This window comes from Mytilus trossulus, chromosome 2, assembly GCF_036588685.1.
Source record: "Mytilus trossulus isolate FHL-02 chromosome 2, PNRI_Mtr1.1.1.hap1, whole genome shotgun sequence".
Lineage (NCBI taxonomy): Eukaryota > Metazoa > Mollusca > Bivalvia > Mytilida > Mytilidae > Mytilus > Mytilus trossulus.
This window is the reverse complement of record NC_086374.1, coordinates 18,656,648-18,674,933: the sequence shown is the minus strand read 5'-3', so window position 1 is coordinate 18,674,933 and position 18,286 is coordinate 18,656,648. Positions and strand designations below refer to the sequence as shown.

At 29.2% G+C, this 18,286-nt stretch overlaps 1 protein-coding gene across 1 annotated transcript in view; it reads right to left on the bottom strand.

Annotated features, from left to right (window-relative positions):
• Positions 1 to 310: 310 nt before the first annotated feature.
• Positions 311 to 18,286, bottom strand: part of LOC134704952 (vacuolar-sorting protein SNF8-like) — a 35,034-nt gene continuing 17,058 nt past the window's right edge. Inside the window, exons 5-8 of the mRNA XM_063563735.1 lie at positions 18,167 to 18,239; positions 17,449 to 17,590; positions 12,477 to 12,551; positions 311 to 489 (exon numbers count right to left, since the gene is read on the bottom strand). Coding sequence (XP_063419805.1) covers positions 382 to 489; positions 12,477 to 12,551; positions 17,449 to 17,590; positions 18,167 to 18,239 — 398 coding nt within the window. The 3' untranslated portion in view covers positions 311 to 381. The remainder of the gene's footprint in view (positions 490 to 12,476; positions 12,552 to 17,448; positions 17,591 to 18,166; positions 18,240 to 18,286) is intronic.

Sequence of the window (18,286 nt, the reverse complement as noted above, 5' to 3'; positions counted from 1 at the left end):
GCAGCGAGAAATTCCCGAATCCGGAAACGTCCTTCAGTGTGCCCCTAAACAAATATATATACTAAACTCCAAATAGTACACAAGAAACTAAAAATAATACAAAATCTACATTTTACACCTATGTTCTATTTCTAGCCATGGCGGCAATCTTGGTTGGTTGGCCGGGTCCACGGTCGGACACCTTTTTGAAACCAGATACCCACAATCATTAACGATGATGTTGTTACAGTATCTCACCATAACAATGATTTTTTTCTCAAATTTGCATTAACACAAAATATTTATGAATGGGTGAATAATAAAACAAATATTTCATCTATAATTTATATTTCATTAAAACGTAATAATACATAAAATTCTATACACTTAAAACAAATTGCACTAACAGTTGTTTGCAGATTTCAAGTATGGGAAAAAACTTGGAAACCAAAATTGCCTTTCTTTTCCTTGATCATCTACCCAAGCTAGTCCTTCTTTTACCATGAAATTCTGAAACACAAAAGGTTTGATATAAAGATTAACTTTAAAAATGTTGATTCTTTGCAATTACTCAAAAGACAAGAATTAATTAAAAAATGAACTAACAGTATGGTCTTACATTCATACTGAATAGCTCAATGTCTTGATTGAACCTGAATAACCCAATGGACATCTATTCCAAGATTATTTTAAAAATTTGTAAGGGTTCCGCGGAACCCAGTGTCTCGCCTATTTTTGCTGTAAATCACAGGCTCAACAACAATGAGGAAAAAAATCTATAAAAAAATTCCCCTTGTTACTATTTTATGATTGTAAGAAAATCTAAGTCCATTTAAAAGTAAATTACAGAAAAAACGGAGTAATTTTTTTACAAACTTTACTTCTGGATACAATCTTATGATCATAAATAAGCTTCTGTCCAAGTTTGGTACAAACCCAGGATAGTTTAAGAAAGTTATTAAAATTTTAAAAACTTTAACCACAGAGTGAATGTAATGTTTCCCAGCAGAAAAACTAAGTCCATTTAAAAGTAAAATATGGAAAAAATTGATTTATTTATTTACAAAATTTACTTCTGGATACTTTCTTACGATCATAAACAAGCTTCTGTCAAAGTTTGGTACAAACCCAGGATAGTTTAAGAAAGTTATTAAAATTCTAAAAACTTTAACCACAGAGTGAATGTTTTGTTTCCGCAAAAAAACTAAGTCCATTTATAGCAAAATACAGAAAAAATGGAATTTTATTTTTACAAAATTTACTTCTGGATACTATCTTATGATCATAAACAAGTTTCTGTCCAAGTTTGGTACAAACCCAGGATAGTTGGAGAAAGTTATTAAAATTCTAAAAACTTTAACCACAGAGTGAATGTTTTGTTTCCCCGCAATAAAAACTAAGTCCATTTATAGTAAAATACGGAAAAAATGGAATTTTATTTTTTCAAAATTTACTTCTGGATACTATCTTATGATCATATACAAGCTTCTGTCAAAGTTTGGTAGACATCCAGTATAGTTTAAGAAAGTTATTAAAATTTCAAAAACTTTAACCACAGAGTGAATATTTGTTGACGCCGCTGACGACGCCGATGCCGACGGAATGTAGGATCGCTTAGTCTCGCTTTTTCGACTAAAGTCGAAGGCTTGACAAAAATGCACTACATTTCAAAAGTTAGGACTGATTCTCTCTGTATCGGTTTACTTGAAGGAGTATTTGACTAACAATAATACTGAAAACAAACAGTTAACACAAAATGCATACTATCTGCTCAATACAACCAATTAAGACTATATACCACATAATTTGAAGATTTGTAAGATAACTTCATTCAGATATAAAAGTTGTCACGGTTTCCTGAACATAACCTGTGCTGACTGTGTTTTGGAAATATCCAATCCCGAAAAAAAATCATCAAAGCCCTGGCGAAAAAGACAGTAGTTCCCCAATATCTGCATTGAGGTAACAGAAAATGAAACGAAAGTCATGCCGGTTATCAATGTATAATTTGAAAGTTGTATAAAAGAATAGAAAACTATATAGTTTAGAAAGGTATTATGTTAACAACATACTAGATTAAAAAAATGTTAAGTTTTTATTATTTCTTTCAAAAGTTTTAATGATAATCTTCAGTAGTCAATGTATTTTTAATTCCCAAATTCAACAGCTGTAAGCCAGTATGATATCTGCTCTTTTGGGGTATTTTTATATAATTATTATTTGTCAGAATTTCTTTTCTGAAGTTGAAAGAATACTGATATTTGAGTAATATATCTCATCCACTTTGCATCAATTTTAAATGTTTTTAAAGCCTTGATACTGACAGTTCTTACAGTATATAACTTGCATTGGGATTTTCTAAAATTTACAGTTATGTAGCAAGTTTTAAAGTAATTTTTGTAAACATAGAAAAATGTTTTTTTAATGAATTATTATTTCCAAATAAACCATATACATGCTTATAATATGACTGTTTATATGATACTAATGTCAAGCGTCATTATACGTAGCATCAGCAATGGTGGTATAAACAGATTACACTATTCAATGATTATTCATTAAAACATATTAATCTTTAGATCACATGTCTCATACAAACCCACACATGTCCTTCGTTTCAATTGAGATAATAGCAAGCATGTGTATAAAGAATATAGTGAATTTCAATAAAAGTAAATTGTGTACTGATGTTTGGCGTGGTAACAACATGCACCTTTCATCAAATCTATAAAGCTAAGACATCTCAAATTTTATCCAGAATACAGCTTGATTTCAAGTGATCTTTTTTTACAGAATGCATCAATAATTTTAGATATGTCTTTACAAAATTATGCGAAACTGTTAAAAGATGAAACGTTTTAAAATTAAATACAAATGTACCAGTTACTAAGTTTCCTGTATTCTGCTTAGCATTTAAGTTATAGTTTAAATAATTCAGTTCAGTTTCCAACTACTTTTTGATGTCTTTGAAAATGTATATAGTTTTTTTGTTGAAAACTTTGGTGCATACAGACTCTGATTACTAAAGCATACAAATTTAACATTCATGCATATTGATGTTAAAAGCTTAAACCTTTGAAAGTGATTTCTTTCCATGTATATTTGCAGTTAATCATATGATTTTCACTAGGGATTATGAAGAGTATATTTCACAATGCTTAATCGTTTGATGAAAAGAATTTGCAAGTTTTAATACTAGAAACTTTTGAAAAGAGTGGCATGATATAACTATGAAAAAGAAAATTTACTAAAATACTGAACACCGAGGAAAGTTCAAAACGGAATGTCCTTAATCATATAGCAACCAGAGTTGGGGTAATTGTAATTGTAATCGTTAATCAGCTGTAATTGATTACAATTTTTCAAGTAATCATTGTAATCATTAATCAGCCAAAAATCTGATTACATGTAATTTAATTTAATTAATTACTTTTCAAAATACCCTGTAATCCTGATTACTTTATGATTACATTCTGATTACAATGAAAAAAAATCTTAAACTGTGTTTATGTTCAATAAAGGAAACTTTTTGTTATTCTTATTCAATTTATATTGAACATGTGAAAGATAGTTTGGCTTACTTTTTTTTATTAAGCATGTTGATAAATTTGTATACTTCAGTAAAAAAAATACTGTTACAGTATGGAAAAGTCATCAATAGCCTAAAAAGAGACATATAATACAATTATATGTTTCTGGTCTTAGTAAAAGATATTCTACACATATTCACAGTTTTAAGATGTACATAAATATTTGATAAAACTGTTATATTCAAGTAATACTTTTCTTTTAACCCCTTAATTATAATCTTTTGTTAATGTTGTGATTTTTGTCAACTTTAAATTGACAGGTAGGAAGCCAATTAAGAATTGTTTTTATTGCAATTACCAACTAAGTATAGCTGTAGGACAATATGTATGGTAAAATATAAATCAGACTTGTGATCCTATACTAATTAGCACAAAATTTATTAAAAGTTGGACAAATATCTTGTTTAAAATAAGCAAATTTTTGTATGTATTTAGACTGGACATGTAAAATGCAATGATTTTTAACACTTGTATATTGTTTACTATTTGATTAAACTGGTAACTTTATTTCATCCATGTTTTAACTCCCCATAAACTGCACCTTGAAACAAATATACATTACAGTTTAGAATATGTCAGAAGACAAACAGCAAACGCTCTTTAAAAAGCTATATTCAATTGAAGTCAAAATAATTGATTGATGATAAAGTTCAATGGGTTGAAATAACCAGTGACATAATGTTCATGTATGTATGAAGTGAACTTTTATAGTTTATTAAATAGATAAAGTTATCATTTTATAATATAGCAAACACAATACTTTCTAAAAAATGCTATAGTTATATATTAAAGGTTTATTCATTCACATCATGCAAAATGGTTTTTTTTTTTCATTCATTGTAATCAGATGTAATCATGATTACTTTGCCAATGTAATCATTAATTTAATCAGACACTTTCAGAAATGATGTAATCATTGATTTAATTTAATCGTACAAATGACAAAGTAATTGTAACTTAATCAATTACATTGAACCCATCTCTGATAGCAACTGTCATAATCCTTACTTGGTACAAGCATTTTCTTATGTAAAATTGGTGGATGAAACCTGGTTATAAAGCTAGCTTGACCTCTGACTTGTATGACAGTCCCATCAAATTCCATCATATTGACAATGATGTGTGAACACAACAAACAGACACAATATAAAAATAATAATCACTTGTTAAATTTTCAGTTCACAAAATGATGTATAACTTTTCAGTTTTTAAAGGTTCTGCTACTAATGCAAATGGATATCACTTTTTCCTTTTCAGGTTGTTATTTTGAAATAATTATCTTTTACGTATATCATACTTGAATTTCAAACAATCGATTTTAAGCATCTCTGATTTAACCTTTCAGATGCATAAATGGTGATTAGATTAATTTAGATATATTTTAATTTCGTAATTCTCTTCTTTTCTGGTGTAGCCTTAGTTGCAAGAAAAAACCATGCAATGATCTCAATTGTATCTACTCAGGCTGTGATTAAATGTTCTAGAAACAATCAAAGATCTACCATCAAAGGTTAAAGTTTAGCAAACTACACTTCAATTATTCAACAGATCTAAGAAATTCCATTTCACTTAATAAAAGAGGGGCGAAAGATACATAAAGGGTCTAGTCAAACTCATAGATGGAAAATAAACTGACAACGCTATGGTTGATAGGTAAATGCATCCAACACTATCAATGTAACATTACATACCAATTTCATATTGCAATTAAAATTCAGAGTTAAAGGGATCGGAAAATTGCATATTAGTTTCTGTGGAAAAAAATTAAAAGAGAGAAAAAAGAGTAACATTATTTCAACTCAAATTGAAAAACATTTTCAACTGTCAGAGTGTTTGTTTGTTGCATTCAGAACAACAGGGTAAACATTGAATTTGATTTTACTTTATGCAATCCTTTAAACAATCAAAACTTTATATGAGCTTCGGCAGTTAGAAATAGATCTTATGTTAATCAACATCAATACATCTGTAAACATATTTCAGTTTTGAAAATGAATTCAACAGAAAATTCTGGGACTGTTTGCAAGTAGAATTTTGAAATTGAATGCTACAAAACTGACCAAACTTCATCTTTTATTTCATTGTATTTCGTGTATATGAATACGCCTAGTGCTTTTTGGCACAATCAATTATCACCATATGTTTTAAAACAGCTTATTTTGGTAGACATTTTAAATATAGGAGTTAATTATCTATTTAGGTATTTTTTGGTAAGTAAAATATTCAATCATTACCATATACTATTTTAATAATCATGAATTGGTAATTAATTTAATGTTCATTCTTGCACATGAACGACACTGTATTCAATTATAATGGTAAAGTAGGATGGTATTACATGTATCTGTAGGTTGGACATCATCAAATTTCTCTACTCAAATCACAAACTGTATAAAACAGGAAGGAAGGAAAATATAGTGGGCAACTCAAAAGACTAGATTAATCCTATTGTTCATTACAGAGGAAATCCCAACTGATCATGTAAATAGCATGCTTTTTAAAAGTTGACTATAATAAGCTGATAAGGTTGTATCATTATACATGGCCATTACACACTAGATTTAGCAACAGAGAGTTAATTAGGAACAAAAACAGTAATCTAATACAGTTCTAAATTACAATGATAATTCCCTTTGGAAATGATGATCAAGTCAAAACTCTGAATAAATTTACTCTGCAGCATTTTAATTTACTATCTGGGCAAAATTCAATTTTAAAATCCTTCATAAATCAATATTGTTAATAAGTATTTAGTGCTAACACTGACAGTGGGGAACAATGAAGGATATATCCAGGACTAATTATCATCCGTTAAGAAATACTTTCTTTTTCTACATTTCTTAAGGTTTGATTTACACCAGGTATATATATTTTACATGCTCAAGTAACCTTGTCTTGTATAAATTTAAGTTTACATAATGAACCATTTAAAATCCTTAAATATTTTTAAAGCAACTTTAACTGAAATCAACTTTATCAATATAAAATTCATATCATGTTGTGTGTTAATTTACCAAATTACATGACTGCAAGTCCTTCATTTCCCTTTATAATTATTTTACTTAAAAACAATATGTAACTTGGCTTCTGTTATTTTTTTAATCCGAAATAAGTTGAACAACAGAGGAAATGTGGGAAGATTGAAAAATGTAGAGACTCCCTAAGGAAACAGCATTTGTCACTTATTAGTATGCATAAAGAATGACTTATGATTTAAAAATATTTTAGGAGCTGATAATTTTTTGCTGTCTTTTTTGTATGCCTCACTATATGGTAAATTGTTAGCAAAAAAATAGAGGAAATTACTACAAGAATTGGTCACAAATCATCACTATGATATGGAGTAACAAAACAAAATTGTGTTAAATTTTTCATGCAGCACATAAGGTTAAGGTTAACAAACACTTCAAAAGCCTACCAAATAAATCAAAAATAATATGGTTAATGTCATCTGAGGATTATGTTATAATTAAAAAAGTAAGTTTAGTATTGTGTACTTTATTCAAAGAGAGAAAATCAATTCCAGATACAGTTTGGTCACCGGTAGTTTGTCCATCTATATCATATTTTAAAACTATATATACTTCTGCAGAAATTATTTTGTTGAAAAAGACTTTACTTTGTTTAATTGTTAAATTATCAAAGTAATCAATATGCAATCACTTGTAAGAAATTGATCTTAATTGTACCGCTCAAATCATTGGGCGTCATAATTGACAATAAAAAACTTTGTTTTGTATTGCATAGGTTAGGATAATGAATTTTCATTTCATAACAGTTGAAGTTATGTGTTTAACATGGCTTTATTGAGTTCTTTTTTGTTTACTGTCATTACTCATTGTAAACTGTTATCAAAATGTATCCCTACTGAAAATGGTTAGTGGAATTCCACTGGAATCCCATACAAATTCAACATGGGAAATCCAGTGAATTCCACTGGACAATTTTGTCGGGATTTTTCTAAGATTCCAATGGGAATTCCAGTGGAATCCCATTGATATTTTTGAATTCACACTGGGATTCAATAAAATCCCTGTGGAATTTCTGGTTATTTTCCACTGGGATTTTAATAAATTCTAATGGGATTTCCTTGCGATTTCCACTGGGATCTCAGTGAATTCTGATCAGATTTCTTGACAATTTCCACTGAGATTTCAATAGAATCCCAATGAGATTTCAATAAATTCCAGTGGGATATAAATAAATTTCAGCGGGATTTTTATGCAACCCTGTGAAGTTTTTAGTCATATTTCAAGGTCTTTTCAGTGTTGTTCGAACATAAAGTATTATCACAAGTTCCTGAATTTCTCCGTGCATAACTGATTTGCTCTGTAACAGCATCATTAAGCTGACCATCTTGCATAGATCTGTTGTGTTTTGTGCACTAAGCAGTAACATAATCTGAAAAAAATGAGGACATAAATTAAAATTACCATGAACTATATTGTTCTGAAATATAAAAAAAATTGTTTCGTTACAATTAAACTAAATAATTATTACATATTCTGTGCATGAAGTGTATAGGTTATTCTTTACTTTGATTTGTATTGGTCTTTTATTTTACTCTAACATCATAGGCCCATATTTACATGTATGTCTTGCCATTTTTAAAATCTTAAATTTGATCCATAATCATGATAATTGAGTACATATGTACTTATTAAGTTTTAAAAGATAATACTTTTTGCTTTTTTGGAATAGATGTCTCTATAAATATTAAATTATTACAGTCATACTACAGATCTCCAATTTTGCGAAAACTACTATTGAATAATATTTTGTTGAAGAGATTGTCTTAAAGATATAAGTCATGTGTCATACTGTGACAATCCAATAGTAATTATGTACAAATGTATATGCAAAAAATGCATGGTCTTATAGTTATTTTCTTGATCCTACATGGTCACAATTTATTTGAAGGAAATGATAGTTTCATAATTTTCAAAAAGGTTGAAATACTTATTCATAATTTGTACTTACCAGAAGATTTAATCCAAAATATATGAAAACATCAATCTTCACAAATCCAATAGTCATGTCATCAGAAAAATACATCTTCCCTTTTTAATATCAATAGAATACTTTGGCTCTTTTAAATTTTAGTCCACAACTCTACATCCATGGTAAAATTTATATTTTGGTCAAGATAAATAAGACATCTTTTCTTGTAATGGCTGCAAGTTCAAATTTTGAATCTGACCAGTGTTGGGGTTGTATAGGGAGTTGTTTGATTCCTTGCAATGTTTTCCTAATCATACTTTTAATTACCTAAATCTTAAATATCTGATATATATAATAATAAATAAATGATATTTACCAACTTTTTTCTATTATTTTTATATTTTGAACTGTAGAAATTTAAGAGAAATATACAAAGACATGTGGTCTCCTTCATTGGGCCCCATTGAGTGTGTACATATCATTTCCTGTCCATTTCACAGAGGCAAATTGAAAACAGATTGGCACATAACATTTCTTTTACTAATTGATAAGAAAGAGACTGCTTGGAAATAATATTTGTGTATTATCATGATTAATACTAAACTAAATATAGAGATAGACTTTATAATTAATTGTACTTGAAAATAAATAAATTTTAATTACCTGCAACTCCTTTGTTGGAAAATTCAAAATTAAATTGTCTTAAATACTGTTAGTGAAATAAGTATATATATTCTAGTCACTTTATACATGTTTAAATGTACATGTATATAAATAGCAACACATAACATTTTTCAGGTCCCCCATCATTTAATTATCAGCTAAATTTTTTATAATGAAAATTCGACAAGTCAAACATCCCACTGGAATTATATATTTATAAAAAACACATGTCCAAATTCCAGTGGGATAATTAAGAATGACAAAGTACAAATTTCCACTGGAAAATATAGAAATAATCCAGTGGAAATACCACTGAGATACCATCGGGATAAACTTCCCATTGGGATTCCACTGACACTCCAAAACATTCAAGTGGGATTCCACTGGATTTCCCCCCCCCCACTGGGATTCAAGTGAATCCCAATGGTATCCCACTGGAATCCCAAGTACATTTTCAGTAGGGATGCTATTTTGCAATTGCTTTAGCAATATTTTTGCTGCTTCTTCAAAACAAATATTATTTCTTCAAAAGCAATTGATGGTTTCAGTAATTTGGCATTGTTGAAATATTTTTTTATTGCTGATCTCTTTTGCTGTTTGCAATTTCAACCCAACTATTATAATTTTCAAGTATTAAAAAAAATGCAAATTTCTATATTGAAAGTGAATTAAAACTAGAAATATAGAAATGATTCATGGTTTTAACATCTAGATTAGTATGTCCTTATTATCTACTAAGATTTTGTGGTATCGAGGTAGTTTTTGTGATAAAAACAGGACTGACAAACATGTCAAAACATCATTCTCACGCAACTTTGTTATATTTTATGTGGGATATAATAAAAGCATCTCATAAATTAAATATTCTATCTTACACATTATTCATAGAAAACTTATTATTTGAACATGGTCACTGAAGTAAGACTTGACATTCTGTTTGAAAGTGGATTGGTATTTCAACAGCAAGTCATACATAGTAAATGTGAAAACTACTACTTCATAAACATTCACATCAACATGATCAATGTTAATATTTCAAAGTCATTGGTGCCTAACTGCAGAATCTGCCTTCATGTAAGAAGTATGGAGGTAGATGCAAAAGCATATTAAATACTTCAAATTGATCATTAGTAAGTATACTGAATACTCATTATTACTGACTAGTGAATAATTAAAATGTAAAACACACAGATCTGTATCACATGCAGTGTGACAAAGTCCTTAACAGCTTTTAACTGTGTAATACTGTAAACATATAAAGCAGTTGATCAAATGACACAAAACCTTTTACACAAATTTTGTATGAAGGGATGTCCTGCAAAGTCTATATACAGTGACATCTGAGATACCATTCAAGGGAGAACAATACAGGGGGTCTATTAGGACAGGTCCTCTTTTAATGCAGGTTTACACTTTATGAAATGTACTACAGAGGGATCTTAAATGTATGGTTCTATAATACAGGTGGTGTCTAAAGCAAGGTTTGACTGTATTTTGTATCTAACATTAACTTAAACTGATCAAATATACCAGGTTAAGCGGGTATAAAATCAATGGGTATCAACCTATTCACCCAGGAAGTTAATGGCCGGTAAAATCTGCAATTCACCCCATCTCATCTTACAAATATCAGACTAAATAGCAATTCGTTTCATATAACAGAGTCTTATTAATATGTTACCCAAAAAAATCTATGCTCAGAAGGGATAATAACAATTCTAAGAATGTTCAGAAAATAGGAAGGTACTACATGTACTTGGCAAATCTAAAAATCTCTTGCACTATACAACTTATCATTATAAATTCATTAATTTTACATTATTAAATTTAATCATACTTGGAATTTATGAACAATAAGGAATATTATACAATTATGACAATACAAGGGTTATGTCACAACTCAAAGATCACACACTTTATAAAATGGTGCCATTTTTAGCTTAAATCATGTCAATTGATATTTTCTCTGACATTATGATAAATATCAAAGAAATTGATAAACTTCAGAACTAATTAAAAGGAATCATTCTATCACAGTCAAATACTCCATACCATCAATTTATTTCAGAAATCATTTGAATCCCTGTAAGAGTGGGTTTTACCTTGCCAAAGAATTTCAAAATCATCTTAAACAAATCATTAAAAATAGTTTTATGACATAGCACCATCATTTAACTTATTTCTATTATTTCCTTATTTCAATATCATACTTTTCAAAATAGTGATGCCTAATATATGTTAATCAAACAGACTATGAAAGCTCCAAGGTTTGTACCGGTATTTTCAGATGATAACTTATAGATAGAACCATCCCAAACCACCATCATCACCCTTTCTCAGGTACAGTTTTATTCTTAGTAAAGCAATTACTTTTAGAGGCTATAAAAAAGAGCTGAGAAAGATACCAGAGGGATATTTAACCTCAAAGATCCAAAATAAACTGACAACACCATGACTAAAAAAGAAAAAGACAGAAAAGCAAATAATAGTACACAAGACACAACATAGACACTAAAGACTTAGCAACATGAACTTAGCAACATGAACCCCACCAAAAAACTGGGGGTGGCGTTAATTCATTTGATTTGAAATATCAATGATTTTCCTTTTGAATACAATACAAAATTACAGAACCTTAACCACAAAACAGTGACAACTTAGTGAAGATTATGTTACTTCAGATTAATAGTAGTACTTTAAAGAGACAGGATTAACAATCATCTTGAAATGAGATCTCCAATTATAATGCAACAGCTTCGGATTATAAATCATGAATGATAGCAAATTCTTCAAGTTACAATTATAGTGATCTTATATAATAAGGTGACAAATTTGTATGCATTTAGAACTGCATGTGCATATCAAAGAAATGATATATGAAGTAATTATACTTTTAGAGATACAACCAATTAGAAATGTGAGAAACAGATCAATACATGCATAAAATGTACTTTTAAAAAGCAATGAGTTACTATCAGCACAAATCTGTCCACATTTTTTTGTTATATCTATCAATTAATTAATTCTAAGCTATAGATTATTGCTGTAAACAATTCTGTCTGAAAGATATGAACATTTTAGGGGATAAATGCTATGAAAGTCACTTGTGCATGACCAAGAGGAGACAGTCCATGAAGTCATTTAATTCATTGCTAACACAAATAACAAAAGTACTTTTTCAGTATTGAACTTTGTCTTACAACGGTTGACTATACATTGTAGATGTATATGATTCATACACTAACTGAACTTCATCAAAATAGCATATTCGAACTTAAGACTTATTAGTATGTAAAAACCTACCAAAGCTCTGCTAGCTCTTTCATCCTCCCACTTTAGCTGGGACATCAATTCAGTCTTCGTAATAAAACCATTAGACTGTAAAAAAACACCAAATTACTGTTAGTCTTAGGAAGGTAAAGTGTTATATTATACAATTAATCAGGTTCATGCAACATGTATTATCTTATTCTAGTATATAGAGATTAACTCGTGTGTTAAGCAGAGAAGAAACAAGATAATACCAGTATAATTTAGTTGTAAACAAGAGCTTTAAATTATGATTAAGTTTACAAAATTATGTAAACTCAATACTAATACTGTTTATTATAATTGCCTTTTGAATGTTTGAACTGAGATGCTATGCATAATCTAACAGCTGAATAGCTACTGTTGCCTGTATTTAATGCTTGATGAAAACATTTTTATTTTGAAAACAAGAAAGCAAATTCTAAGATGGAGAGAATACCGTCACATAACTGTTGGAGATAATGTTTATGGAAAAATGTATCTTTTGTTGAAATTGTGCTGAGAAACAACTTTATTCCTTGATCTCATTGAATTAGCTTGTCTTTTTATAAATAAAACTTTATACTAGCATAAGCTTTTTATTAACAAAACATTGTGCAACTGTAAAGTTAACTACAAAACAGTTTCAAAGGAACTGACATCATCACCAATCTAAACCATCAGTTAATGAATAATGAAAATAACGGCAAGAGAGGTAACTCTCAACAGTGAAGAATTTTCAAATAAAATTAATATGATTTAACCTTAAATACATTTAACGATGAAGATATGATTTAATGACACAACATATTTAACTAAGTGTTTCAATTGGTAATTATAAGGTAAAGTTATTCCCTAGAAACATTTAGATATGCAATCTGGATTTGGTTGACCATTATGAAATAAGTAGGTCATGGCTGAACAGGGATATGTTTCACTTGTCATAGCCACATTTTTTGATTTTTCACTAAATTTTTACATGCTGTTATCAACACAATACATGTATCAAGTAGCTGCTTGTGGAACATGATCTGTTCACCATTCTGAAGCATTGATATCTAAGTCAACCAGTTTTATTTGGTTTCTTTAGATTTTCTGTGTATTGTTTTGTACTGTCTTTCTTTTCATGATTTTTTTTTATTTTGAACAATTGTATTGACTTTTTTTCTTCAAATTATGATTTTGTTATTGCCTTCTTCGTATCTCCAAACTCTTTTAAATGTGAATCACTGAATCATATACATGAAAAGGTGATAGAAACCAAGAGACTGAGTTTGCATATTTTGCAAGTATCTATATTGATGTTTCCAACATGAATGAATAATATTATCTAGTTGAATATAAAATTTAAGTTATAAATTTGAAGTAATTGGGCCAACATTTTTTTTTTACCCTACTTTGTTCCATCAAATGCTTTTACTTTTCATTTCATTTACATTGAGATTGGTGTTTAAACAAACAGAAAAGTAATCCAAAACTGAAAATAGAACTCTCTGGGACATACATTTTCGACAGTTTCAAAATAACATTAACCAAATTTGTTTTTTTTTTCTATCGATTTATGAGTTTTGAACATTGGTATACTACTGTTGCCTTTATTAACCTAAATGTCAATACTTTGTAATATTTTATCACATAGAGGTTGTTGGGCTAAGGTTACTAAAACAGAGAGATTGAGTCAAAAAACAATGAAAGATATGATAATAAAAGATCAACACAATCATATGCAAAGATGTATTGTGATTAAAAATAACCTAACAGCGAATTTACAAAAAAATCCAGATAGTAAATTGTTTAATAATTCTTTGAAGTGTTGTTTGTTTATACATGAAAACAATAATGTGTCCATAGTACACGGATGCCCCACTTGCACTATCATTTTCTATGTTCAGTAGACCGTGAAATTGGGGTCAAAACTTTAATTTTGAATTAAAATTAGAAAGATCATATCATAGGAAACATGTGTACTAAGTTGCAAGTTGATTGGACTTTAACTTCATCAAAAACTACCTTGACCAAAATCTTTTACCTGAACTTCACACTATCATTTTCTATGTTCAGGTGACCATAAAATTGGGGTCAAAACTATAATTTGGCATTAAAATTAGAAAGATCATATCATGGGGAACATGTGTACTAAGTTTCAATCTGATTGGACTTCAACTTCTTTAAAAACTACCTTGACCAAAAACTTTAACCTGAAGCGAAAGGATGCACGGACGCACAGACGGACGAACGGAGGCACAGACCAGAAAACATAATGCCCCTCTACTATCGTAGGTGGGGCATAAAAATCAGTAAATACAAACATGTATTGAAAACAACATTCTTATCTTCTTGTCAATTTATATAACCTTTCATAATAAATACATTTTAGAACTTTGGATACTTTTTTTGGACTCTAAAAATAACTGAGAAAATTTACAGAACATTGTTTGCATATTTATGAAGATTGATTTTAATGAAGTTATACTTTGTTACCCCAATGGAACAATGTTGAAAAAACAAATTTCTGATGATTTTTTTTTTACAAATGAAACTCCCTGATGACTTTTGGTAAACAAATATAAAACATGTTTTGAATTAAAATACTGACATTTAAATAAATAATGATCTTACTATCGTCATTGCATTATTTCATACCTAATAGAATCTTTCTAATTACAACAACCAAACTACCTGTTAGCAAGTGTCTAACACATGAACATATATATTTGATTGATTTATTATTGTTTGTGTAAAGTCATATGAAATCGAAAATTAAACAAAAAATTGATGCATATGTTTTTTATAACTAAATGGATAGTTTTCATTATAAAACTTATGTACATATACCTTTTTTTTTAAATCTTTAATTTGTCCACATTTAGAAGAAGTTTACTTTTTTTTTAATCGCTTGCTTCCAGGAAGCAATTTGCAGAAATACTTTCTGTATGCAAGTTACCTTAGTGTGACCCTCCTCATAAAAATGCAGTGATGGCAATACTCATGGATCTGTCATTGAAATAAACTATCATCTGATTGTACATGTTATACATGTGCTAAATATCCATGCTCCTTTGTTGATTATTTACTATAAGGTGACAATTGGTAAACTGTGGCTTCAAAACATGGCAATTTATTAGCTGCCATATTTTTTAAATCATAACAGACAGAGACAAAAAAAAAATGATGTTTTTGTGTAGGAAATGATAAAAATCTTGCACAGAAGACTAAGTTTTTGATATATTATGCATGCATTGGTTTAAGAGTTGGATAAACATTACAGCAATTCACTTTTCACCATTCACTCGTTTCATATGACTTTAATATTCAGGATGAAATATTTATTTTTTAGAAAGCCTTCATTTAAAGGTTAAGACTAACTAAAGGCTGATTTTTATAGCACTGACATGACTGAAGTCATATATAACTTATGGCAAAATTTGTATTTATGTCCCTCTTTATCATGTTTATTTTTGGTAGTTTTTTTTATTTATGAGCGTATAAATAGTTATGACCAGATTATTCAGGCAGATTACACGAACAAGCTATATATAAGTTCCAACTTAAAAACATTCAAGTACATAAACAAGATAAATGGTTAGTTCAACACATGGAAAAAGGAATATCACATTTAAATCTGTTTGCAACCATTGTGTCAAGTTTGAAAACTTGACTTACAAACAACAGAAATAATGTACTCTTAATGGCACTTAGTGATCTAAAATGGATTTTGTTCGACAAATATGAAATAGACATACAAAATCTAAATGTAACTAGAACAGCTGGCAGTCAATGTAAAATTTTATGAATAAATTCAAAACAAATAATGAGTTTTATCTTAAATTTTCATCAGCTACATTTTTCTTATGTGGGTGCAGGAATTTATTTGTTTCACCTGTAACACTAAACAACATTTGCACCCCAAACAAGATGGGCATTTGGTTTGATACACAGATCTGTACTGAATTGACCAGATCTTTTGAGCTGTCTATCAGTAAACGTTTTGCTGTTATCAAGTTGAGTTGTGAACCACACAGCAATGATTGACTGAAAACAAATTTCAAATTGGAAATAGTAAAGTCTTAAAAGAAGGATCTTAAGGTTAAAGAGACGAGAAAAGGAAAGATTTATTTGTCTGACAAAACAAATTGTTATATCACTTAACTAAACCCTCAAAAGTGGAGACCTTTCTTGGAGATGTACCAATAAAAATATATATAAGCTGGACATTGGAAGAACTAATATTTTGCATCAGAAAAAAAACCTGATCTTCCACTTGAATACAAAATGCGAACAGTGAAAATGTTTTTGAAAAGACGTTCAATCTAAATTTTACACTATTAATCTTACAAAAAGAACTATTCGAATGTATTTGTTAATTGTTGATGAGAAAAAATTATTCATGTACTTCATGAATGATGAATTAGTGATAAAAGTGCAGCGCAAGTTATTACATGCATATCAAGTCAATGTTGATGTGGTATGAATATGATCCTTGGTTTCTACTAGGAAAACATTCTGAATTAGATAGTTTAATGTAGCTTTACACTAGATAACAGGAAAATAATAACTTTAACAAAGAACTTTATTCTGATTGAGAGCCTACCAGCCTTGATATTACTCATTACTGCTAAAATTTTAACGTAAAAGCAGCTAATACTTTTTTTCAACTCTTGGGTTTTACAGGGTTCAAATCCACAACAATCTACAATGCAGTTGAGCACACTACCAAGAAACCACTGATGTGTTTTAATGTCAAGGCATTTGAAAGTTTTTGGCAAACAAAAAGTTTAACATCAAAGGAACTGAAAAAATGTCACAAAGTATTGCATAACTGGATGAAGCTTGGTGTCAAATATCCTGAACCTAATATGATAATTTCACAGTTCCTTAGGAAATTGTGACATACCGGTACATCCTTTACAGACAGGCAGACCATAGGACACATCAGTAACCCCTCCTATGATGCAGGGGTTTAAAAACAAGTTCATGAAAATCTTACCTCTGCTTGTTGTAAAACTGCTGTATGATCCATGCTTAGTTCTCCTGGAATACTTTGAACGAGGTAGGTTGTACCTATTGGTAATACAGTGAATCCATTTCCTAAAACTTTCAGTTTCTTTATTGCTCTCAGTAAATCATCTCTAAAACCAGCAATAGAAAATTTATATATTAACTAGGGTAAATCATCTCTTAAACAGGCATAATATAAATATATTAACTAGGGTTACTCACATATTTTTTTTTTATAAAATATATGTAAAAGATCAAGTTACATAACTGTTTTCTGAGACTTAAATATTTAAATACTGAATGGTTGGTGAATATTGTAGGGAGATCATTTTCAACTTCTTATCAAGCTTATTGAAAATATTTGGCCATCATTTCACATATATTTATATTTTCAAATATTGAATACAGCAAAGACTTTTTTGGTTGAATGTAATGTGAAACATTTTAGTAATTTTTCAACATGTAAATTTGAAAAAATGTCATTCCTTCTTCTTCGAAAACTTTGTTAAATCTATGGTCACATACTGGAACAATGATGGTTTACAGATTACAGTATTTCTATATCAGAGTGCATTCATTCTTTCTTTTATAGCATTACTTGTTCATTCAATTATATTCAACAAACTAATATGAACCTTTTGTATTAAACATATACACTGAACTGACAAGCAAAGAGGAATAATTCAATTGCTTTGTTCTCAACTTACACAGATATATCTTGACTTTTCTTTCCTCTAGAGGCTAACAATCTACTCCTTAATTCTTCTATGTCTATTAATCCTACAAAAGTATTGACAAATGATGGGAAGGAAAGGATGGCCTATTGG